Here is a 27,450-nt window from a genome sequence, read left to right on the forward strand (position 1 = left end):
AACGCACATTTTCCCCGATTACGGACGTACATCTTATAGCGATCACAATTCATGTTCCCCTCTACCGAAATTAACTGATACTAATATCAAACACAAGCGGATTTAGGCTCCTCCTTCAAACGTTCATAAACAGCCGTTCGATTGGATAACTGTCTCAATAACTAGGTCCGCCCGCTCAGACTGAAGCAAGCTGTCTAGCTTGGTAATAGCAACAACAATTGGGAGAGGTACGTATGCTTTTCTCACTTTAAATGCACCTCGCATATGTACCTACGTCGGAATGTAACGTATAGATACACTGGTAAGAATTTGAATGGTACAAGCTTATGCTGATCTAGAAAATGTGTGTACTGTTTTGGTGCTAGTGATCGCAATTCCATCGCTTCAGAATTAAATCGAAATTAGCTATCGGACAAAGTGATCTTCCAGTTATGCAGAACTTCAATAACACACTCCACACGTAGTAGCACTGCAATAGAAAGATAAATTGAAATAACCTGTTCCATGTCCTACGGCCGATAAACAGCCCGAGTATACTGGAACCTTTGCCAATGAGATGGTGTAATTTTTGAGGGGACCAAGAAAATCCCCCTGAGAACGGGAAGGAAGATGATCTAGAGAAACAATTCCTATCCGACGGGGATGTGCTCGAGCTATCAACTTATGTCCGCATCGACTAATTGCCAGTAGTGGGGAGTGAAATTGTTAGGTTTCACGATTTTTTTCATACAATAAACAACACACGCTGAACGACACTGTCAACAGTATTAGCAACAACAAAATCTCCAAGAACAGCAGTAGCAACAACAATAACCAGAAGTACCAACAAAAGATCAATTGTTTAGACCCACCTGGGTCGTGTAAGCGTGTCGGCTCTGCTTGATGTGTTTTAAATGCTTTAGCAGACAGTTTTACTCGAGATCTTGCCGTCTTCGGATCGGTGATCACTCACTTGATCGTGCGTCTCGCTACGTCTTTTGTTTATCCTCTCAGGAACTTTTGTTTATGTACATTATCCATTTAAGCCCAGAAGCCCTGCGGTGTGAAACCCGTTACTTTGAAGCTTTTATTTAACCAATAAGACGGCAACTTGGAAATTATTAATTATATAATATCACAGAAGTGTTTCTAACGATTTTCACGTTTTTAGAAAAATGTTCTATAGACTAGGAGTTTTCGTACTGCGATTCATTACAACAAATCATGTGTTCAAATTAGTTCAATATTTAAGGAACGGATTAGCAAGTGATAAAATGTTACATGATACAAAGTGATTGATCCTTTCAGTTCCACCCCTAAGTACTAAACTGAGTTAGAATAATACTTTCCCAGTTAAACTAAATTAAATTTTATTGTGATTGTTCACGGACATTAAAAGATAAAATATCAGAAGCGTTGGAAACGGATATAATTAAATACATAAGAAAAGGGTGAGTGGCTTGGAGGTTCTTTAAGAATTTTGAAATTAAATTTAAAGCAAAACAGCAGGAGTGTCGTACAAAAAGATTTTTCCAAACAAAAAAAAAAATATGGTACTTATATGTATGTTTAACAATATCCGACAGCTAAAATATCTATGAAGGACTAGGTATAAGTAGAAATGTGTAACTGATTTTCTTTTCCACCGCTCCTTAAGAAAGGAAAAATCACCTTACCATGCAGGTTTATAAACCGTACGATAATTTGAACATGGGACGTTCGGTTTATTATGCAAAAAGCTATTGTTAATTTTCGACATCTATGCACGATTCTAGGAAAGAAATCCTCATTCATTACAAGCCTCCAGTGGTAATATAGAAACGTCATACTTTACATGCAAATTACAAACTCACAGGAAGATTATTCCTTGAATCCAGAAAAAAAGGTCCAAATAGTCACTATTATTCCAAAAAAAGATATCATGTTTGTAATACTATTTGTATCATATTGATGATGAAAATGCAAGGAACCGGAAGTAAATAGTTTTCCTTTTGAAAATCAATGCAATTTTTTTATTTATATCATTGCATTTGCCTTTACACCCACCACAATAAGCAATATTCCTTAAGCAACAGTTTATAAGGACCAACGGCAAGCACTTATTTTTTCGCAATTCTGTTTTTTTTTTGTGTTTTTATCAATAAAAGGAATAACTAACCGAACTGAAAATAATCAACAATTAATTGTAATTTAATAAAAAGTACGGTAATAAGAAGTACGGCATACAAGGGAAACACACATATCAATTTTAAACACAAAACTAAAATGAGACTCCCGAGAGGATTATTTCTAAAAATTAGGATATGCACCCTTTTTAACAAAAGCTTATCTTTCCAAGGTAGTATTAAATTTAAAACGTATCATACTTGTCCATGTACAGCTTTTTTCCAAAGGAATTGCAACACCACTTCGATTATATATCGCTTAACTAAAACGAAAGATTTAAGCGAGAAACTTTTTTTTTATTTTTGCTTAGATTTAAAAGATTATTCATTACTTATGAGACTCCCGAGAGGATTATTTCTAAAAATTAGGATATGCACCCTTTTTAACAAAAGCTTATCTTTCCAAGGTAGTATTAAATCTAAAACGTATCATACTTGTCCATGTACAGCTTTTTCCAAAGGAATTGCAACACCACTTCGATTACATATCACTTAACTAAAACGAAAGATTTAAGCGAGAAACTTTCTTTTATTTTTGCTTAGATTTAAAAGATTATTCATTACTTATGATTTTCTCGGAGTACATAAAAGAATGAAGTGTGATAATCTTATTAATGGAGTCGATTATACATTGTTGAGTCTTAAGGATTCATCTACTGACTGAAAGTTTTCCCTTATAACGAAAGCTTGAAAACTGCTTAAGAATCTGGCGCTACAATATCAGTTTGAAGAGAATTTCTGCAAAAAAATTCATTCAGTAAATCAAAATTTCATCTTAAATGCAAATACCAATGTTGTGTTGCAGTTCTACTAACTTTGAATTGTATTTTCTTAATACTCGCCTTTTGTTATAAAATCAATTTCATCGTCTAATTTACACCAATGGCTGTACAAATTCTGAAACAGTCATCAGTCAGGCAAGTAGATACCCATCCTGTTCTTGAAAAACTATACACGTTTTGCCCAAAAATAAGTATGCTAATTACACCACCTATCTACATTTATAATTTTCATGGTCGTACCTCGCGCCAAGGTCTAAAATTATCTGCCTTCCTCTTTCAGTTGTACTGAAAAATTCACTTGGTATTGAATGAACAATGAAGAAGTTCATACATTATATACGCCAGTAACATAGTTTTATCATTTTCAAAATCTGGTGTTGCAGATTGGAAAAAATTGTATGTATTTAAAACTTGGGATTTGCTTCAGTCATGATAATACTGGTCATATTTTATTCTATTTAAAAAAATGTATAGTTTGATCCCTGGATCTTCATATGTGCAGATAGTCGATGGACCTAGACCTTGAAATTTGTTAGCGTAGTTCATGCCTAGACTGTAACGGTACACTAAGAATGAATTGAAGCATTGCCCTCGCCCGTGATTTTTGCCCTGATTCGACTCAGATACTCAATCACAGCTTCGTCGACTGATGTCCGATATCCAGTCTCGATACAAATCTCTCTAATGAGATTAGAACTGCAACCTTCCATTGCGACAGCCTAGTATCCTAGTTACCAAGTCATATAGACACATTTATTCACACGTCGGTCAGTCATTATTTTTCAATAACTTCCATCAAGGCAAAAATACAGTTTTCGGAGAGTATCTAAGTAACTTAAATAGGAAAGATCACGCTGTTTCATCCTGACTGACTTTCCTGAAAAAATTCCTTTCTTCCACTGTCCACTTACAGTTACTACTTATTACATGTACCCTTATAGTTTTGGAATTTTACCCATAACATGACTGAATGTTAATTTGACACGTGAGTTCGGGAAACTTTAACGGTCAACGCATTCAAACATGTGACACTAACTGCACATAATGCATTCAACAACCCTATTTTTATCTTTCCCTGGGGTCGATTAATCAACTCGAAGGACTCAGCTGACTTTACTTCAACAACAAATCACCTGTTTTCGATATAAGTCCTCGCTCGCTCACTCACTCATCCTATTATGTATGTTGTTGCATAAATTACAGGGGCATCCGCACCATCGATAGTAGTCATATAATTTAATTTCCTACCAGAAACGTTACAATCGTTAGAGGTCCGTATAAGGGACAATCAGGAAAAGTAAGAGAGGATATATCTAACGTTCCATTTCTTAAAATAAATTTCGTTTGAATACCTTCCGGAACTTAGCCCGCAGTTGTTTTTATTCATTAACATGGAATTAGATTCACATTTTCCGAGAAGAAAAAAATGACCGGCTTCCTAACAGATGAAAACCTTTTGTAAAACATCCACCTGTGGTAACTTATAATACGTATAGTAGACATGAACTCATGGCACGTGCCCTATTTTCACAACTGATCGCTGGGAAGATTGCTGTGCAGAAGGATAGACAAGTTAGCGGCTCCGACGTGTAACCTTTAACGGCTACTTTGTGTACCAGCAGGTACTTTCCGATAACATACATATGCATCATCTATTATCTTCCCCTGGGCATGTCCCGCTCACCAGAATTATAACCGTAGCAAAATGTTTGTGGGATAGTAGATGGACATCGTATCGTCTAGTACAAGTCAATTACTGACAGCATCATCATCAGAAGTAGTCATAAGGGGCACACGATTATGACAATGGTGGTAGCGATTAGTTACTTTTACTTATATTTGGAAGCAACATCTTTCGTCGACGACAATGCACAAGCACTTCAGTGCAGATAAAAGCACAATGATTTCGATTTCATTCTGTTTGATACTATATGGCAGATGTAACTATGTAGTATATTGTGTACTGCACTTAGTATCCTTCGAAATATCGCTTTTCGGCAGTTTGTATTTTGCAATTGCAATTTGCAATTTTTCTTATTCGCTAGTGTTGACTTTTATTTTGCAAATACCGATATTTTTCAGGAACCACTTGTTCCCTTCATCAGTGCTAAGAAGTCTAGATGATATTCTGTGAGCATTCATATCATAAAATATATAATCAAGGAACTATAATTCAACACCGTCTCCGTCGATAGTAGAAATTTTTTATTCAGCAAATCTCGATATTTCGGGAAAGACTTGTCCCTTTCTCCAGTGTACTGTATTAAATATACAACCGATAATGAAGGAGGGAATAAGTTGTTCCCGAAATACCAATATTTGCTGAATAAAAAATTTCTACTAGCGACGGAGACGGTGTTGAATTTTAATTCCCACAAAATGTAGCTTAAATTCCCATACAGACTCAAAATGAAAAGCTTTGATCAATAAACGGGACCATTTCGGAGCTGCAACTTCGCCCAGTAGCAGATTGATTAGACATAATCACACTATACTCCCATTCGTAGAAAGCAACAAAGTAATACTATATACTTCCCTCGATTATTGCATTACACTCATAGTCTAATTTCATTATTTAGGAATTGAAAATTGTAATCAGTTTTTTGACTTTCGATATTTTTCAAACTCTCAACTATGAGCTTAGAATCTTTTTTCTCTTGGATGTACATTCTTTAAAAGAACGCTTAAAACCGTTAAATATAATCAACAAACTAGATTCATCTACTTCGTTCCAGTGAATTTTATATAGGTATTGCTATAAATATGCCTTATAACCATAATTTCTATTGCCATCACAGACTCCAGCACCTGAAAGATAGTAAACTAGAAGGCCCATTCAAAGAAACTTGTTACAATATATATTATCTTCGACAAGCAAAACAAGTATTCCGTAGAACTCTATAAGATTCCAATATCGTGCACTAAAGGCTTCACTGTGTTTATAAAATTTCTTAACATTTTATACGAATATTGCATAGTACAAAAAAACGAGAGAGATTTCTGATAACGTTTAGTCTTAGAAAATAGAAAAAGCGAAATTCCTTTTGGCCTGGAAGCTTTTTGATATTAACAAATATACTTCGTAGAAAATGAAATTTCTGCGAAATCGTTCGGGTCTGTCAATATTTTCTATAAATGCTTATTGTTCGAAGCTTAGTCTAAGGTATCATATCAAATATTCTGTTCAACGCAAAATCAGAATCAAAAAAATATTTGATTTAATGCCTTCAAATTACAATAGACTTCTGAACTATTGACGATTACTTTCTAAATATTACTTTTCATAAATATTCTACGTACACAGGTGGACTATGCTATGATCAGTATGGAGTTGCAGCCATCAGTGCACGTTCAGCACTTGAATCATAGTTATGGATTGGCGGCGCTACCATCTCACCATCATCGCGATAGCTTAATTGTAGCACATCATCACCAGCACCAAATGCCTCCAATATCAGATGAAAAACCAAAAGGTGAGTATCTGATTTTAAATCTTGGTACGTCCTTATATATAATGTATTGAAGTTTCTCGTAAGAATGAGGCCTTAGAATTTGACGACTCGACTTCTTTCTGAACAATACTTTCCAATTAGTTAAAGACAATGACTTAGTAATGACAATGACAGAATGAACAGGATTCCAGTAGTAAGCACTCCATTTGCAGTTGGTAAATGTTGGTACAGATACATTCCTTAATTTGAATTTGTGTTTGTAACTTGTAGAAGTCTGCTCAAAGAGTCAGTAGAAGGTCTAGACTATTAGACGAAAAACACTGTTGAAAACGAAATTACGGCTTCTTAGAACACCATATATATGGTTTCCATTCACCTCCTCTTTGTTCGAAATAGAGTCAGATCAGCGTATCCCGATGGCACGTCGCAGACAGGTATTGACGAGGGTTTGGGGTTTTTGAGTAACAGAAAGGGTCACTTTCCATGTGCTACTCCCATTAAGCAACACGCAAAGAACATTAGCAGAGAATAGTCTCAACTTGATCTTGGTATTGAGATAACTGCATTTCTAGATTTTGGATTTTGGACATAGCGCTGTTGATGGCGTCGAGGAACATCCAGTTTGGTGCCACCGTCGGTAGAAACTTCGCTTCCTAGATATACAAATCGATTGACACCGTCAATGCTCTGTCCATTAATGCAGGCAGGGGAAGTGCGATGACCCGTCAAACTGACCACCTTGGTTTTGTTAGTGTTTATCTTTAGTCTAACTCTACTACCTACCTCTCTTTCCAAATACAAAGCCATTTGGCCAAAACCCATGATCTAATGAAAGAGCAAACAGGTGTCGTCAGCTTAGTCGTCATCGTCCATTCAACTTCCTCGCATCATCCGAACAATTCAACATCAAGAACGTCACCGATGATAAGACAAAATAATATTGGTGACAAGATATTATACAATTTTGGCGGAGTCCCTTTGGCCCCCAAATTCCATATCATTATCCGCAACCGATAACATGTCCAATCGCATGAAGCTTTGCGTTTGCAGCTCGGATAAGGACTAACCTGTCACATCCAGGCTTTGTACTCATACATACTCGTATATATCCCCGCCCAACCGGAACGAAGGGCGATAAGCCTAGATCACTGCGATGCTGTATTTTTGGGCAAGTATCCAACCATCCCTCATTGTTGAAAAAATATTAAACAGCGGCGTGAATGTGGTTCTAAACTGCAGAGGCCACTAGGTGGAAAATTCTAGACAGTACACATTGACAACAAAGCTCACTAGATCAACTAGGAAAGTTAAAGGTCCGCCTTACGGTCCTCATGTGGTTTTACACTAAATGTCTCTGGGGTCCCATTAAAAGTATTTGTATGAATATTGGCCATCTCTTTCCATGAGTAATAGGAAAGCAGTCAGCCTTACAACAGAGCGTCAATGTTTCAATGCGCCTTGGTTACCCTTAAAAGTAGGGAAGGTATTTGAAGGAGAGCCACTTACAGTGACAACATCATTGCTGCCGCTGAATGATGGCTTGGCGGTCTTTAGCTCCATATCACTTCTGCTAACAACCGTGACGAAGAATTGCACCAGGAAGCTATCAATATCAGGAAACATCAGGAGAGATATGAATGGGATTGGGATTTGCTAAAACGACTCCCAAGGTCCGCTGTTATTTTCTTAGCCCTGACTCTGTTATCCCATTATTTGCAAGAAAGCAAAAACATACCAACAATGATTGATACAGTCAAAATGATCATCTTCTTGGAAGGTATCTATTCGAATAACGTGTGCAAATATCTCCGTACATTGAAAGCAACAACACCTGCTGTGGCAATTATTAAATCTAAGTTGCTGGAGAAAATTGAAAGGCGTCTGGATTTTGTTTTGAACGCTTTGCCATCCTCATTTTTTTATATACAATACTTTCAGTGTGATACGGTGGAGTAGCACTGTCTTAGAGTTTATCAACAGGCGGATGAGGGTACTTCTTGTAAACAACAACATGCGCAATAGAGCTTTCGAAAAATTGAGGATTACTATAGTATATTATCAGGGAGGAAGATGGAGGGTGCTTGATATACAAATATCGCGCTACAATCGAATGCAATATCCTCGTGATTTTTTCTATAAGAAACAATGCGGTCAACAATTACATCAGGCTGCTATCTTGGTAGGTGACAAATTATTTCCTTTGAACTTGAAAAATAGGGAGCTGTATCCTATGTTGTTGGCCGAGATCGGCGTTGATACCTTCACCAAATGATTGTCCAACGCTGTATTGTTTCTGGAGTCACAGGCATTGTTTACTTCAGGATGTTTTGCTCCTAACAAACTCCTTAATTGCTAACTTCACTTGTGGGTTATGCAACTTTGAAGACTAGACCATCAAGCAGATAAAATCTGTGTGGAGGATGTTGAACAGAAAAGATTACACCAGCCGTCATAACTTCGGAAGCAAGATTTTCCATCAAAACTATGCCTCAAAATATGGGTTAATGGTAAACTATCATCTCTTTTGCAATAGGATCGGGCCAAACTACTATGGGCGGACTATACTATAAATAGAGATGCGAAAAGGTGCGCTTCTTGTTGAAGATATGTTTCTGTAGCTAAGAGATACCACGTGACACCTGAAAGTGTATACAACAATATATATAGGATATAGCAATATATTTTCGCATGGTCTTAGACTTTAAAACGCATCAATGCGTAAATGCAGGGCCTTGAATGTTGCCCTCAGCTTGGTCGCCCCTCGGTCCAGTTGAGCGGGAAGAGGAATCGTGGATTTTTCCACTATATATTTATGCATATTTGATTCGTTCAGTGGACCATTGTTAGGTTAGGTTTTTGGCTGCACGCAAGCAGGCGAAACCTCTCGCACCTCCTTCGTTTAATGTTCTGAAAGTATACGCTATAGACTGATGTGCCTAATTTAATTTCCAAAGGAAGTACAGGGGGCAGAACATTGCTATTCTTACTGACAGTCAAGCGGCGATCAAAGTCCAATCAGGTGAAATCTAAATTGGTATGGGAATGCCTTGAGATGCTGAATACGCTCCGTTCACCCAATAAGGTCGGGATACTCTGGCTTCCAGGCGGTGTTGAGTTGGAAGGCAGTGTGGCAGCGAACGAACTGACCAACAAGGAAGCAAGGAAGCCTTTACACGGACCAGAACCCTTCTGAGGAATCGGAAACGGGTTCATGGCTATGACATTAAAAAATAAAGAACGGTTGAGGGAACTATACTGGGCGAGCCTGATAGGAATGGAGCAGCAGGATTGTTTAGCCTCCAAATCATTTATCACTGACCACTGCCGACTAAACAATCACCTAGGGAAGCTAGGGACATCTAGGCACACTGGTTATAGGCTTGCTTGAGATACTAGTGTTAATATGTACACTATAACCTTGCTCTTTAAAGACGCAGTGCTAGTTCCTCTTAACAGAATCATAATAATAATCATATTAATAAATGTGATCCTACTTTCCATGCCCGTTACCACCACCTAAAATAATCATTTAAGTAAAATGAAGTTCATTTCACTTTCTAGCCTACAGAATGGAGGGGCATAACATCATGTCTAGCGAATGGATTGATATAAATGGAGCAATGGAGCGACCACCACATTCTGCAGGTAAGTGCACATTTGAGAATTCCAAAAAAACTACAAACCCAACTGACAGCGATAAGCCATATTGATACCAACCCATTTGATTAGCTAAAGGTTAACTTATCACACAATTATAATATTATTCTAGCTGCTTTATTTCTTCTTAATTTCAGACGATTCTCGTAGTTCACAAGGCAGCATTTCAGGAGACGGTAAGTAACTGATATATCAACTATTTTTTTAACATAGATAAGGTTGTGGAGATCAAACCATCAATGTGAATAATATGAATACTTCGCAATCGATTAGTGCTTCAAAAAAAAAATTGTAAATTCTGTACTGTTCCTTATTAAAAATGAGATCACTGTAATCTGAGATCTGAGAACAGTGCTATGTCTAGATTGTCGCAACCCATTCAGTTTTCCTAGGCTGAGAAAGCCTAAGGACGAATAGTTACGTGATTAAATCAGTTTGATTTTCCATTAGCTCCATAAGAATGTAATACAAATTGATTTTCAACCTTAACAAGTGCTGCTTTTGCCCTGTAAATACATGGTAATTCAAAGTACTTGTGTTTATGCTTATATGTATGCCTATTACCAGTTACATTGAAGCTATGATTCAACGAGAGACCAATTACCACCGAACTGACATTCTTTGATCAGCTACTAACATTTGAACGCATTGAATTAATTTGAGGAACGAAAATTAAAAACTATGTAGCTTGTATTCTATTTTTGTATGCAAATTTGAAAAAGGAACTTTTCAAAAGTGTATTCACTTTTAAAATCAAAACGCTCAGAAACCAAAATTCTTATAGTCCCCGTTGAAAAATCGTAAGCATCTTTACGAATCTAAACAGGTTGTCTTATTATCATCTCATTGTCGTCATCATCACCATGACCATCATGATTATTATCTTTTGTTTGAAATGAAAAAGATTTTCCCATCTAGTCTCAAGGTCGTTCTCAGGAATATTTAGTTTTACTTTTCATGGGCTTTCGCACGTTGGGACTGCCGCCGATTACATACTGCATATGCGATGGAAATAATCTAGTGGCCACCACTCGCCATCATTCTCCAACCTTTCGAAAGAACAGATTTTACTTTCTGTGAAAATTCTAGTCTATACTACAAATTAGCTTCCTCCACGTTTTTTCTAAGTAGAATTGTGAAGAATTCAGTTGTCACTAAACAGACTAACATACATATACGTACAACCCATTAAAGAAAGTCTCTCGTAATCAGCCGAGACCAGAGGCTTTGTTATCCATCCGTTTCTACATGATGAACTTATTTTCACACACTTGAATGGATTTAATAGTGGGAATTTTCGTATCATTTTTGTATGCTGCAAACTAAAGGATGAAGAAGACAATGTCAAAGAATAGGCACAGTTTATGTGGCTTGGTCTTGAAAATAAAGGCATATCCGGTCGAGGTTGCAATACATACATGCCTACATTTAAGAAGAATATATGAGAATTTAGTATTTGTTTTTTTTTTTAACGACAGAGGATGGAGAATGTGGCTTCAGGAAGTCTTTAGTCTATAATTCTGAAATTACTATTATGAAATATTTTGCGAAAAACAGTTTGCAAGTTAAAGAAGCGTTTTTGCGTTCCAATGATAGATACTTGGCTGTATAGAAACCTTTATACAACTTTTCTCATCATCAACATTTCTCACAAATTTTCCATAGATTTTTAGCTAAATATAAGAAATCACAATCCTGACGGGATAACACTTATGATCCTGCTTACATACTTATCGATTCGGGAATGATTACAAGTGATGTCTGGGCCTCCTTACTTATCTTGTTATTTTCCCTCTAATAAGATGAGTATATATTATCTCCGAATAGAATGTTACATGTATATATCGTACACATTATATACTGAGGAAAACAATCACCCTAGCTTTGTAGCCACAATACCGTGAAATATGAATTCAGAATGTCAATTGCTTTCCTTCTTACCAGTGCCATAACAAAAAAAAAACAGACCAAAGTGAGGGTAGCTTCTGTCTTGTTATTTTTTAAAGAAATTTCATAGAGTATTATTTTAGGTTATTCTTGTTGCTTGCTATCTTGCGACAAATTACTTTAAATATTTACTTGCTGCGAAAGTCTTTAATGGCCAAGTAATTTATTTAGACAACATTCAGGTAGAACACTCACTATTTCAACAATACAATGATTTATTAAGGTTTTAAGGATTTATGTATAAAAATCTCATCAGTTTACTGTTTGTCTGTAATATGCACTTTTCTCAGAAACGGCTACGACAATTCGAACGAAATTTGAAAATGTCACACATGGCGTGAGTTTCTGAGAAGTGTGGGCTCCAGGTCCTCTTATTCGTTTAGACACTCAGAATAAAAGGGAGAATCGTCATGTCCAAAAAGATTTAAATACCTACGGTATCCACGATGCCCAGTTAGAAACTAGTTCAAGTGATAATGGACATCTCCATGGCTGAGCATAATCCAAAGCTGGATATTTGGAATTAGCCCCAGCGTAGAGCTCCCCTTGTGAGAATTATCCCAACGTCCCTACCACATCCTGATTGTGTGCGCTCTCTCTTCTCGCCGTCGATCTTTGGGATTATGGTCATTGCGTACTTTTCAGTTGTATAGTCTTCGCATCTTCTAGGCCAAAATATCAATGGGCACCATTCCCTCGACTACGAAATGTTGTTCAGAATGTGCTAACGACTGTTAATGCCCTCAGATAATATACTGAAGATAATTTTCTCCTATATGCCTGATCATTATCATCACGTTCCAGAGTAGTGGGACCAGGGATTAAAACTTGAAGCACTCCACCTCACCTTATACCTTGCCAGATTGACTACTGTGTTGATAACATCCACCATTGATCGGCCGGCGCGGAAATGGGATAGTTATGTGAACATGCGTCCTGCTGCCTCTACAGTTGGGAGCAGGTTGTTGCATATAATGCGCTCCAGCAACTTTCCCATGCTGATACAACGATGGCTCTCCAGGTAGTTTGCCACTTTTTGGTAGCAGCATCAGCATTTGCCTTTTCCACTGAGTCGGGAAGGTGCCCTCTTCCAAGCAGGTATTAAAAGTGGAAATGAACCAATCCGGTCTTGGTTTTTGTCGCCGACTTCAAAGTCACGTTCGTTATTCCGTCCAGCCCAGGTGCTTTTTATAGCACCGGTCTTGATGTCACATCCACTTTTCTCAGAAACAATCACAGCTATTGATACGAAATTTGGTAGAAAGTTTGGCACTGTAAACCCCCATACATGTGACAAATTGTTCCATCTGTCTGTAAAATTTGAAATAGTGTTTTGAATATTAGCGATTCCTCTCATTAATGGTCAACAATATTGGACTCAAGTTTCCTTTTGTCAAATCATACACTGTTCTTGCAAGTATGTTTTGAACTTATATGAAAATAATTAACGAAGATGAAATGATGTTCGAAATATAACGTAACAACACAAATATTCTCTCATCATTTCTTGATATTCTTGATGTTTTTAAAAGGATTGCTTCAATTACATTTAGCTGGATTCATTAGAAGCTTTTGTGAATTCTATTACATATATATTTATATTAGTTACACAACAAGCCAATATATGCTAATAGACACTTCAATGGTCTCCAGAAGACAATAGTCTTGAAGTTGGTAAGGCATACACAGAGCATATATGCGTATGAACCCACAGAAACTAAAAACCATTAAAGCCAATTTTATTCATTTTGTATTCTGCGACTCATTCTTGGCGGTTTCGAAGCAATTGATTTCCGGTACGTGATTCTAGCATTAACTGGGAAACTATTTTTTATTTTTGTTCTTTCCCTCAAATACCCTTTTCACAGAACAAACATGTTTCTAGTGGAAATTTAATATGAAATAAAATTAAATAAGCTAAAAACTTGAAAGCGAACAATGTTGTAAAAATGATGGGGACACATGAATGTTAAGACTCAACATTTACCTGCTTACTTTCATCAGTATCTGAAGTAGCTCCAATTTTAGTCGCAGATAGTTCGATAAACTCGCATAATACTTTCTGTTTTTGGAGCACAGATTGAATATCTAAAATAATACAGAATACTGAAAGTGCAATAGGATCACAAGTTATATGAATCCAGCAAATCAAATTCCACAATAAAGCCCGTCTTTAAATATACTTTGCATTATTTATGGAGAAAAAAAAATAGAATCAAATCAACGTTGGCAAAAAAGTCAAAAATTAAAGACATCCTTTTTCATTCGTTATCATAACGTAAGGGGAAACGTTCGAGCGGCAATTTTTGACTTTCCTAATTCTGGAGCTAACATAAGATACGCCCTCTTTGCACTAAAACCACAACGTAGCCAGTATTTTGATGCAAGAATAATATCCTCCGTTCGCCGTACAACAACAAACATCGCAAGCTGGATAAGACCAAAGCAGAAAAACTGGGCGGCAACGAATTTTCCCGGTCGGGTCTTCTCTTTCGGCAAGCTTATGCGCATTAGATGTGAAAATTCCAAGGAGCGTAGGAACTCTTGCCTGCCACTAGCCCACACAATATGATTGCTGTGTTCCGTGAAAAGCACGACTGTTTAGCTGCATCAGCCACTAGGCTACATACGCGATAAATACTTGCCTTCCACTTACACTTTCTATATCACACAAACATGTACTGACCAAAAAAAGGAATTCGGACGAGGCAGAAGAAAAGATTGAAAATTTCTCCCTGTCTTTTTTGAGTCAGATTTTTCGAGATATGAATAAATGAAAGGACAATACATGCAAATCTAACATAATGTGCAGTTGATATTATTTCATGAAAAATAGATAAGAAATGAATAAATTTGAAAAGTATGCATACTTGGTCATCTTAGGAAAAGTGTACGCATTTGAGGAAATCAATACATTGGTATATATGTAGAATATATGAATGAAAACTGGGAAATCTCACATTTTAAATTTCACTAGATGCGTCAATGGCTTTAGTAAAAATCCAAACCATCTAATTGGGAGCAATTGGGTTCTGATTGCTTTTTAATGTGAGACAACATTCTTATTGGAGAAATAAATTAAATTTCGATATAAAGATACACATTTCGAGATAGTGGAAGATATATAAAATAAAATATATACTTGGTTTCAATTTGAATATGGCATATTGAAACCCCATTAGCTCCTGTTCGGTGTGTACTTACGTTAAAGAATGAATCTACTCTTTGATTGCTGTTGAACATTTGTGCTTGATAAGAACTTGTGAAAGATTATTGCATCCAACATCCGGTTATGCGGTTGCTGAGGTTAAAAGAAAGAATTTTCAAAAAAAAGAGAACTTTGAGGGTGCTATTGTTACATCTTTACGAGGTAAATATTCACTGAGACAAATGAAGATTGTGTTTAGAAATTTAATGGGTAATCAATATTGTGGACAGTATTTGCATCTGAGTTGTAATTGTAACTTAATCTCCATGAGAAACTACATAAAAGGGAATAAGAAATGGCTTGACAAATTAATTAGTAAGCAACAGTTTCAATTGTGATTATAGATTAGCACAATTTAATATAGTGGCGGAAGGAGCATATAGCTCCAAAAGAAAAAGAAATTTGGTTCAGAATTTTATCATAAAAAAAAAATTGAATGATTTACATGATTTTCTGCTGATGATTTATATGCTTTTCTGGCGTCCCTTGATTTATCCTACCTTCTTTCACCAGAAGGAACGAGAATAGTACTTTAGTGAAACACAATATCACAAAATTACACACTTGCAGGATATATGATATTCACTGAGATATGGAAACTTTAATATCAAATGACTCGATGCAAATATCTAGCTTCCACCTTCAGTTGGTATATCATTTTACGCTCCATATATGCATTTGTATATTTTTCTGTTTAATAAGAAGCAAGCTATTTCATTGAAATTGATGTGAAGATGCTATTCAAATAGGGTACCACATTTCATACCTTATTGTTGCCTCACATACCTCAGGTGCTTAAAGCTTCTACATACCTTACTGAAAAAAACTATGTGATACACTATTCAACGAACTGTAGAAAACACCGGTGAGATCTACTAATAATATATACAATATTTTATTCTTTTCATCTAGCTTCAATATTATATTTCTCAAACTTGCATGTAAAAAGTATATATATATATATTCAACGAGCTGTTCTTCAGAGTAGGCCTATTGATGATTCTCTAGTTTCATTCTTGACTCTAAAACTGCCATTTCTCAAACTTCTATTTAGAAACTCATAAAATAGTTTAAAACGTGGGACCCATAGATAATCAATCTAAAAAGTAATATATTTCACATAATTATCAATCTTAGCCAAACAAATAGATGGAAATAGGTAGAAAACAAAAAGCAAACTAGAAGTAAATGCCAATCATTAGAAAATGCTTCCATCGGTATTACTGTCCAAGGACATATCGTTAGTAGTCCCAAGATGACGATGGTGCCGACAATGATGACGATAGTATTATCCCTATGCCTATGTGATAGAAAATATGGTGCAAAAAACGATACCACGGAATATGACCCTAAATACAGATAATCTTTTTCAGGAAGAAAGTCTCAGATATATTCACTCACCCCATCGAATGTTCTGTTTCGTTCAGAAGCGCGAGGCAGAACACAAAAATGTACACCACGTCATGATGCCTCTTTTATAAGAGTAGGTATGGAAAAAGATGTTACAGACACCTATCAGATAGATGATAATTTGCCCAAGTTTTTCCCACCCCGTGTAGTAGGACTTTACTCGGAATTTTCGTACCCGCCCGTCCGTCCTATTCGGAACGATAGAGTAGCCACCCAACGAGCCCAGTCAACACAATACGAGATCCCGAACGGGCGAGCGAAGAATGAATATTGTGCGAACGGGGCGGCGGTGTTTCAAAGACGGATTTTCCAAAAGAAATGGAAATCTAAGCAGTTCGCGATTTCTTCTCTATGGTTTTGTGTGCGTATCGTCCTATTTTTCATACTAATTTTCGAAAAAAAATTTCGGGAAATTATGACGAATCGTGAAATTTGTGCGGATTCTTATCTTTCCATATTAACATAAACATGATTTTTACATTGAATCATTCAATGTAACAACAGGAATTCTGGATGAAATAGGATATTTTCTATTGTGTCATTGCAAAGTGTGCATAAGGTCAAAAAGTTTAAATGTTTTTCGTGTCTTATTTATTGTGACTGTGTTTTAGCAACATAAATAATGGTGGAAATTCAGGAGCCTGAGATTTTTCAAACCGTATGGAACTTACCCTTTTACCCAATTACATTTACGAGTTCTATAAAACTAATAGAGAATTAGAGTAAATACAAAGCAATTTATAACAAAAAAAATCATACAAGATACTAATAAATATAAAAATTTAAAAGAAGTTATTATAGTAATGGGTTTAGTGCAAGAAGTGTGTATGTGTATTCATAGAATTTAATCTTTTTTGTCGAAAAATTTCTTTCAACGGTAAATGTACAAGTATCTAGTGAATCTACCTGATCGATAACAATTTGATAGTTTGCCAAAAATGGATTTATCTACTGCATATCGTTACAACCAAAACATGATGGAATACTACACATGTAAGAATTTTTAATGTTATGTTAATGTTTAATGTTAGAGCAACTTATCCAATTGATGTAGAAATATGTCGAGAAAATTACTGAACTGCCGTATATCAGCTATTCTCATTTTAGTCTCGCATATTTCGATAATGCAATGTAAATAACATTGCGACGGCAGCTTCGGTATGGAATATACTATATTACAATTTAGTTATAAATCTGAAGCAAATCAATCACTGTTTTTTAACAACGTGATTATATCTGTTGTGTGAATTTAAATAATTTTTACATTTAAGAAGAAGAATTATATAGAGTCAAGTGTTTCTTGTTTTATTTCCTCCATGCCTTCACTTTTTTACAAAACAATTGGCCAAAACAGAAGTTAAGCATGTCCATCATTTACAAATCTAGAAGAAATCCAAATCACAGTGAAGATCTGTTATCTTAGATATGTTGACATAACCCAATTATACTCAACTTGATATTCAAAATTTGCGCCACTAGACTTTTAAATACTAATAATACTGGTCGGCAGAATACAACTTTGTTAATTGTTATACATAATTCTAACTAATTTCATATTTTTGAATCAAAATATTATAATAAGTGTGTGTTACATATTTTATGTAACGGATTTATAATTTTTAACGGAACAAACCAACAAAAAATTAAAATTCATTTCATATATCAGTAACTCATTTTATATGACTCTGATCGAATCCGTTTGTCCTGATCGAGGTAAAAGCTTTCTCGAAATCTGCTTGTTACTCGAAACCTGCTTGAAGATCACGATGTCGTGAAAATAGCTGAAGGTGCGCTGATCTCGAATTGATGATCAGTGATTATCTTATTATTTTCGGAGTGTTGTCTCTTATTTGTTCAAACTTTCACCAACAGTTTTCCGTTCTTCACACAGCAGGCAGATAAACCTGAATTTGTCTTCTTCAATTTAACATTTATGTGTACTATCATAATTTTCGCAATTATTAAAAACTGCGATAAAGAAGGAGAGCTTAGCAATCTTTACATATCGCAAGCTAACATCGAACTGAAATGACCCAAAGGCCGAGTTAAACAGCGTTAGCTTTACATGCTAAACAGTAATTTGAAGATCTCTCGATACCACTTAGGCAAATTTATCCCACACAAGTATGGAACCCTCTAGGAAAATAGTCAATATTGAAAAAGGATTGGATGGTTTGGTCGAATAGAGCGTTTGAAGGGAACTATCATACAGTTTGAGCCAGCAACAACTGATTGCCCTACTGCTATGTATGGCATTTTATCCGGCTTGACGAGGAAAACCAAAAAGAAAAGACTAAATTTTCCTGAAATGCCGAATAGGAATTTTTATCTCTCATATATTGTTACTTCTTTTGTCCAGTTGTCCTCTTCCTTAGTGATTCAGACTAAAACTCACTGAGAAAGAGGAGAACTCATCACCATCATCGTTGGCGCAACAACCGGTATCCGGTCCTGGTTTTGCGCCGAAGTCCACCAATTCGACATCCTCAAAAGCTGTTTGGCGTCTTTGCCTACGCCATCGCCCCATCTCAGGCAAGGCCCGCTTCGTCTTCTTTTTCTGCCACAGATATTGTCTTTTATAGACTTTCCGGGCTAGATCATCTTCATCCATACGGATTAAGTTATCCGCCCACCGCAACCTATTGAGCCGGGGAACCAGACAGCAATGGTATCGCTCATAGATTTCGTCGTTATGTAGGCTACGAAATCGTCCATCCTCATGTACGGTTTCAAAAATTTTTCGAAGGATTCTTCTCTCGAACGCAGCCAAGAGTCCGCAATTTTTTTGCTAAGAATCCAAGTCTCCGAGGAATACATGAGGACTGGCAAGATCATTGTCTTGTACAGTAAGAGCTTTGACACTATGTTGACCAGTTTTTACAAACTGGAATAGGCTCTGTGGTGCGCGAATTTCATCATTGTAGCTGTTATCGGTTGTGATTTTCGACCCTAGATAGGAGAAGTTATCACGGGTCTCAAAGTTGTAGTCTTCAAATTTTAATTCTTCTCGTTGGTTGGTTGATTTTTGGTGCCGACCAATTTCATCTTGCCTTCATTGATGTGCAGCCCAAGATCTCGCGCCAAATGCGCCTGCTCGATCTGGATAAAGGCAGTCTGTACGTCTCGTCTCGTTCTCCTATGATTTCGATATCATCAGCATAGGCATAGTTAGAACTCAAGGGGGTAGTGCCTCTCGCATTTACCTCAGCATCATAGATCACTTTTTCCAGGGCCAGGTTAATGAGGACGCATCATAGAGCATCCTCTTGTCTTAGACCATTGCTGATGTTCTAAAGGTCTTGAGAGTGATCTTGCTGCTTCAATCTGAAGTCGCACATTGGTCAGGGTCAGCCTAGTCAATCTTATCAATTTCGTGGGGATACCGAATTCTATCATGGTCATGTACAATTTCACCCTGGCTACGCAATCATAGGCGGCCTTAATTTCCTTTATTAAGCAAATATCGATATTACGGGAACAACTTGTTCCCTTCTTCAGTGCACCAAGTTGCCAAGTTGTTCCCAAAATATCGATATTTGCTTAATAAAATAATCACTACTAGCGACGGAGGTGGTGTTACGTTTTAATTTCCGCGAATCACACATTTTAAGATTCAGAGTCCAACTAAGCTAACTTTACATCTTACGATTACAAGTGTTGTATGCTCGCAATCTGCAACTTATATCTTTATATTAGCTGTTTTCCAGCAAATTGAGTATAGCAGACGTTGGATCTATTTTAATGAGGTTTTGTCTTACACAAAACGTTAAAAAGTAGATCGTTAATGTACTTATATTCAAAAGGGCATCTGAAAATAAGGATACGTTCTATTTCTTACCTAGAGTCTAAAATTATATCAATTCAGAGCATGATGGTACAAATTTAAAAGAATGAAATTTTAAAACTAGGTTAGATATGGACAGTCGTATATCACAAATTTAGAACGAAATTATACCAAGCTGCTGCCTTGCCATTTCCTGCAAGAACTAACTGCTAATTAAAATCGCGCCGAAAGTGTAAATGATGCATTAAATGCAAATTGTGTTCTATGCAGTCGTTCCAGGAATGGGAACTAATTATAAGACAAATTGCAGCCATTTTTAGCCATCAAATTCTAATGGATTTAGTAGAAAAATTGCAGAGCATTATACAATATATAAACAATATTGAACCTCCCCAAAAAGAATGGGTGGGATTAAGGAATGACCACAAAAAATGTGTACCCATTTAATAGTGGAAGACCAATTAAAATTTCTGTTAATTAATGCACACGTCAACAACTTATCTCTGAAAATATTTCACATGTGAATTGCGGAGTCTGTAGGCAGAGAGTTGCATGCAGCAAACCCATGCGTGTACCATAGGCAAATATTTTAAGCATTCGGATAATTACATTTTAGTGTAGAGGCACTAATTACGTTTTCAAAAAGTGGCTTTATATATAAATAATACTCTGCACGTAGGATGATTACATATTCTTGTTGGATGTCCATGTAAATAAAATTTATTTGTTGCTTACATATTACTCAATGTGCAAAATCTATTATCCGAATTTTAATTCAGTGTAAGCTTAATATAACGGCTCTCAATATAACGATTCCCTCGTTATAACATACTTTTCGAAATCCCCTGGAACTGCCCATAAAAGTTATTGCAAAATATACAGAGAGAGACTGACCACTGTGGGAGGCTGCAAAAAAAATCGGAATCGGACACTCACCCCTTTTAACCTAGGAATGCTCAGGTGAGCCTCTTTATTCAGATAGAGCAGATGGTGCAATATTTTGGACCACACATTATTGAAGTTAGAAAAGGACAAAATACATGGTCGAAATGTCAGGACCAAAGAAATCAACAACACCCAAGAGCACTGCTCAATTAAAACCACAAAATTTGAAATCATTCAAAATTTCTCCTACTTAAGATCGAATATCAAAACCGATATAAGCTTTCATGATGAAATCCGCACCCGGTTGTTGGTAGCCATCAAGGCCTATTTCAACTTAAAAAACTGTTTCACTCGAAACTCATAGTGAACAGGACAATGATCTTGCCAATGCTGATGTATTCTTTGGAGGCTTGGATTCTTGTACTGACGACACTGTAAGCGAAACTCGTTTTTGAAACTCCTTGAGCTTTCTAGAACAGAAAGAAAAAAAAAGAAAATTCTGCGGAATGTGCGATCCCCTACAGGAGAATGGGCGATTAAGCAGCGTATATAATAAAAGAATCTACGAAATCCGACCCAATCGGCTGAAACCGAGAAAGTCACCTAACCCATATGGATCAAAATGATCCAGCTCGGAAAGGAGCAACATCACTGTAATTAAATCTGTGATCGGTCGCAATAGTGATCCCACATTATTTTGACTCGATAATTTCCAGATTCTTTGTGGGGTATACTTACTAAGTTCTACTTCCGCGAAAGGCTTGCATGGAAAATCTTGCAGACGAAGTTATGATGACTCGGTACTGCTCAGCATCGTGCACGCAGATGTTATGTGCTCCATGGGGCATTGTAATATTGGGGTTCTGTTGCAAGGCCTCGCCTTTACTCGTGGGAAGTGATTGGGGGTTTTAATTTAAATAATTTAAATGGGGTCCCATGTGCACGAAGACAGTATCCAACAGGGTTGCGAGTCGCTCAATACCATGAGAGCGGCGTTTTGGCGCTAATGTCGTCAACCGTCAGAGACGGAAGACCTAGGCGTCGTATTGTTTGGATGAACCAACTGACCGAAATTATCGTCCGCGCTTATTACCGTGTTACGGATTTGGAACAGAATCCTTCAGGGTACAGACCCTGTTTCCCGGTACTAAATCATGTTCTGGAACAGAACCTTGAAAAATTGAAAAAAGAGATTGGTCGCGGCACGCAAGCGCTAAGAGTGCACAATTGTATTTCGAACATCATTGGAAACTATCATTTCTCCAATGATTTGCTAATTGCAGAAATCCTCGAGGTGCTGAAGCAGAACCATGCGGTATGTTCCAATCGCACCAGTAGGTATCAAAACAACTTTCAGCGAAGGACAGATAAAATCTTGCTCTTCCAAAACCAAAGGGGATTTTATAAAAATCTCAATAACTTAGGTCAGGAAAGTAAGTAACTTCGATCTCGGTCATGCAAAAGATTTCTGGAGAAGTGTTTGGAGCGAACCCAGCCATTCCAATTTAGAAAGAGCATGGCTCCCACACCTTATGCGTTCAAGTGAGGTCCTTCCAGATATGACTATGCCTGATATAACTGAAGTCGACCTTGAAGCCGCTCTTGAAAAGGCAAGTAATTGGAAGCCAGGTGTTGATAAGATTTACAACGTTTGGTTAAAGCCGTTTAGAAGCATTCACGGGATATAGGTAAATCATTTTAATCAGATGATTGCCGATCCGAAAGTAGTGCCACCATTCTTCACCAAGGGGATAACTTATCTCATCCCCAAGGAACACGGTGCCACTTGCTCTTCGAAAGTTCTCTGCGCAAACATCTTCAAATTTAAATTTAAATAGATATCAGGGTAGGATGGACTTTGAGGACTAGATTTCATATAGAAGCATCATCACCACGATACTTTTCAAAGTTTTTGGTTGAAAAGTTTCTCCGAGCGGGACTTATTACACAAAACCTTAAAAATGGTCTCATTTCTCTTAAATTGCAAACTACTCCATTAAACATAATTACAATTTCAAATTGATTTCAAACGATATCGAAATTTTTTATAAGTAAAATAACAACATATCGTAGGCATTATATTTTTCGCCCGAAATTGTGTGACAAAACTTCTTCTTCTCCGATTTTCGTTCTTTGATGAAACAAATCATATTCAAATTGTTCTAAAACTTTTTTCTTCTAAAAATTTCGTTTGATTACACTACAGTTTCCCCCCTTGGTTGCAGAATTATGTCGACCAGCTTGCGATTTCCAATGTATTAAAATTTATTAGGAAACTGGTTTCGGAAACGAATCATGTTTAAACAGATACATAGATCTAAAACTAACACTGTGGTTAGAGGGTTTTTTCCTTAAAAATCCCTTTGATTGCATTATCATTTTCCCCTTTTGGTGAGCGAATTATTTAAAAATGAATCTCCCCAAATAGATATTCATCTTGTCACAAGTAATCACAAGTAATTTCGTCCGAAATAAACCAGTAACAGTTCGAAAAAATAACTAGACTAATTCAAATCACCCCCATCCATGTCATCTGGCGTTATCCACTTACGCACTTGATGGAATTTCCCAGTTGCCTCAAACAATTTACGCATTCATACAGTAGGCAATAAAAATCTGATTAGGAGGATTATTTGTGTCCTTATGAAGAATATCTTCATCGCCCTATTACTATTACGTTATCTTGTCATCAGAAAGGAAGTGAAGGGATGGCTGGAAACGACGTTAATGGTAACGAAGTAGAATTTTGTTGATGGAGTCTTACTCTTCTTTGTTAACTTTCACTTATACTGCCATATGGGATATCACACTGACATATGTAAGTGAATTTTAATGCTCTTTTAGATAAATTGAACTGATATAATCCACAGGATTAAACTTTGGGTTTTATGAGCTGATTATTTTGAAGGACCTAGTACCTAGTCTAGTAATATATCTGTCAATCATAGGTTGTAAGTATTGATGAAACATTGATCGACCCGGAATATTCCAAATTTTACGTTTACGTGAAAAGTACGTATGAGCTATTTCTAAGAAAATAAACAAAAACCGGAAAGGTTGCATTTATTAACACGAAATTTCGTAGAATAGTTGCAACTATGCTTCTCCACGCATATGGAGAGCGGCATCATATTACGTTGAGATTGAGGAGGATCTCCACATATGCAAAATAGGGGTGCAATTTGGTCTCCCCGAATATGACTATGGGCGGTATCAAATAAAAAGTTCCAGGTAATACTTAGTGATGCAAGTCAAAGTTTGCAAACTAGTTGTAAAGGCAAGGAGGGGGGATGAAATAGTGCAGTTATGCATGAAGGACTCGTTTCCAGCAAGTACTCCGAAAAATCCAGAAAAAAATACGAAGCTGCTATCAAAATCATATGTCTAGACACCAAAATATATTTCATGCTGGTATCTGTTCGAATAAAGTTAACAATAGTATGCTCGTATATTTTTTTGGAAATCAGCTAGAAACCCTCATAAGTTCATCCTAGGATCATACAATGTTGCAGTAACATTAGATCATAATATGGAAGACGAACTGGAAAATTTGATGGAAATCCTACTATTACGAATAAATAGTGGTAGCCCAAAATTGTCTGTTTCGGGTAAGTTTTCTGTAGTCAGAGATATGAGGTATCAATATCTTCCTAAAGTGACATACTAAATTGCGAGCTATCTATGAATTCGGATATTCCCACTTAACTTAACGGTTTCGGACATGTTCATGAATAATGTTATTCGTATATTTTCAAACCCGGATATACTAACTTTTCCCTTATTCTTGCTTTTTTCTACTTTTCAGGTCATGGTGGTGTTAATCAATTGGGTGGCGTTTTTGTAAACGGTCGACCATTGCCCGACGTTGTACGGCAACAAATCGTACAATTAGCCCATAACGGTGTTCGTCCATGTGATATTTCTAGGCAGTTACGGGTCAGTCATGGTTGTGTATCAAAAATTTTATCAAGGTAAGTTCGAAGGTGGCGTAAATTTCTGTCAAAGCAGGGAAGATATTAGCTTGTGTGTATACTCATGTGTTGCAACAGAGATTTAATCGCATGCTCTCCATCAAGTTTTGATTAACGCTTCTTTCAATCAATGAACACGTGAAGGAGGAATAGAGTTTCTTGCACCAGGACACAAAAAGTCAAATGTCGGTGCCAATTAGGGTTCTACTTCAACTTAAAATACTTCCTTCTATGGGCATTGTTCAATAAATAATTTCAAAATTCAAGCATTTCACTTCCTTCACATTTCCGGTACGCTTTTGTGGTTCCAAAGAATAATGAGCCTAGCCATGTAAATTTTCGCAACGTATATATCTTTTTGTTTTTTGGTAGAACCACTAGACGATCCAATTCGCTTTTTCCTACTCCATGTTGCTATTTTATATGTGCGCACATGGAATGAGGTTGACACTTTGCTGGAAACAGGAGGAAAATCCATTCATCTTCTACGGCGGAAATTGACTTTAATTGCTTTCTGGTTTAAGTGAAAAGGAGTATAATCAGTTTTTGGTGTAAACATTCTGTCGTTCTTCTAAAATTTATTTGCTTGCAGAGAGACACTGTTGAAACAGGTCTCTACAATTTGCATGTATAATGGACTATTGATTGTGCACGGTGAGTATGAGAGCAAGATTCATTGCATGCAATAATTGCTATGTGTTGTACCTCTGCACAGTTTGTTTTCCATCTAATCTAAATCTAATTGAGATTAATTCCAAGCTTCTATGGTAAATGGGTAATCACTAAAGCTTATTTAGCGAAAGAGCATTTTCTTTGGAACTGACAACAAATCATTTGAAGCCGACAGAAACAAACCTAAATGGAAGAGAGTGATGATTGCATCATGGTTATATCGCTATAATATTAAGAGCAATTTATTACTTTATTTAACAGGTATTATGAGACTGGAAGCTTTAAGGCCGGTGTAATAGGAGGCTCAAAACCAAAAGTGGCAACACCCCCTGTAGTCGATGCAATAGCCAATTACAAACGGGAGAATCCCACAATGTTTGCTTGGGAAATTCGTGATAGGCTTCTAGCTGAAGGTATCTGCTCCCAGGATAATGTACCTAGCGTTTCATCAATCAATCGGTAAGTCAACGAAAAGTATTTTTATTATATGTTTACATTCTCCAGTCACAACTTTTCACGTTTTTGTCCCCAAAATATTGTGTTTATCTACTTATCCCCAAGCAAACTACTAAAAAGCGCTTAGTCTCCATTAAGTGACCAAAAAAATCGAAAAAACGTTCAAATCACTATTGACTCAATCCGAAATTAAAACTGCTTACAACTGATTTACTTTAAATAACTAAACAACTGCTTCCATCATCAGATGTAAAGCAAAACAACATGTGCCAAACCTTCCTCAAATAATCACCATAGAGAAAAAGACCCTCTTCAAACACTTCATTATAACATATGATAACAATTGTTATCTGCAGAACTTTTATTGAACACCTCTGAAGAGGGAAGATATACCAAACAAATCCTGTTCAATTCAATTGAAACAAAATAGGATTAACATCCCTTAAAACGTATGTCGCATAAGCCTAATCGAAAATAAAAACGATTGATGTTCAATGTCACTAGGGAGGAAAGCAGGAAAAATTAAAATGTTGTATCTGGATAGAAAATAAAATTCTCTGGAGAATTCTCAACCAACACCCTCTATCTAACTTGCAGGACAGTCTATGTTCTGAAGGCTTTTGATTCACCCCACAAAATCTAATCTCATCATTGACAGAAACGTAAACTATCTTTTTGACAAAACAAATAAAAGCCCAAAGAATGGTTACATCGAGTCAAGGGGGTTATTATTTTCCATTTAAACTGATGCTCATTTGAGGGGTTACGTTACAAGACGAATCATTATAATAATCGTCACTACCACCCTATGTGTATTGTTTGCATGGAAAAAGTCCTTCACTTTTATGAAAGGTATACAGACTGCATTGCTGGTAAAGGTCATATAGGTAAAATTGAAAATTAAACGAATAGTGTGATTTGGAAGTCTTCTTTTACGGTATTTTGGTATTACATTGTATTTATGAAACCTACAAGGCGATGTTCAAAATGCATCAAACCAACATCAGGAAGAGGGGTTCTGAAATTTCATAATATATGAGTTTTACATGTTGCTTTTATAAATGTTTGTCCCTGGCACAATT

At 36.5% G+C, this 27,450-nt stretch overlaps 1 protein-coding gene across 7 annotated transcripts in view; it reads left to right on the plus strand.

Moving 5' to 3' along the window:
- Positions 1-919: 919 nt before the first annotated feature.
- The window catches only part of LOC119660744 (paired box protein Pax-2-A), a 42,358-nt gene continuing 15,827 nt past the window's right edge, over positions 920-27,450 (plus strand). For 3 of the 7 annotated variants that reach the window (XM_038069465.1, XM_038069466.1, XM_038069467.1), the window contains exons 1-6: positions 926-1,430; positions 6,231-6,399; positions 9,940-10,023; positions 10,173-10,211; positions 25,075-25,240; positions 26,174-26,371. In XM_038069465.1, coding sequence (XP_037925393.1) covers positions 6,243-6,399; positions 9,940-10,023; positions 10,173-10,211; positions 25,075-25,240; positions 26,174-26,371 — 644 coding nt within the window. In that variant the 5' untranslated portion in view covers positions 926-1,430; positions 6,231-6,242. Of the gene's footprint in view, positions 1,431-6,230; positions 6,400-9,939; positions 10,024-10,172; positions 10,212-16,768; positions 17,594-25,074; positions 25,241-26,173; positions 26,372-27,450 lie in introns of those variants that run through there. The other 4 variants (XR_005250473.1, XR_005250474.1, XM_038069468.1 and 1 more) reach the window with 3 other exon arrangements.

This window comes from Hermetia illucens, chromosome 7 (assembly GCF_905115235.1).
Source record: "Hermetia illucens chromosome 7, iHerIll2.2.curated.20191125, whole genome shotgun sequence".
NCBI lineage: Eukaryota > Metazoa > Arthropoda > Insecta > Diptera > Stratiomyidae > Hermetia > Hermetia illucens.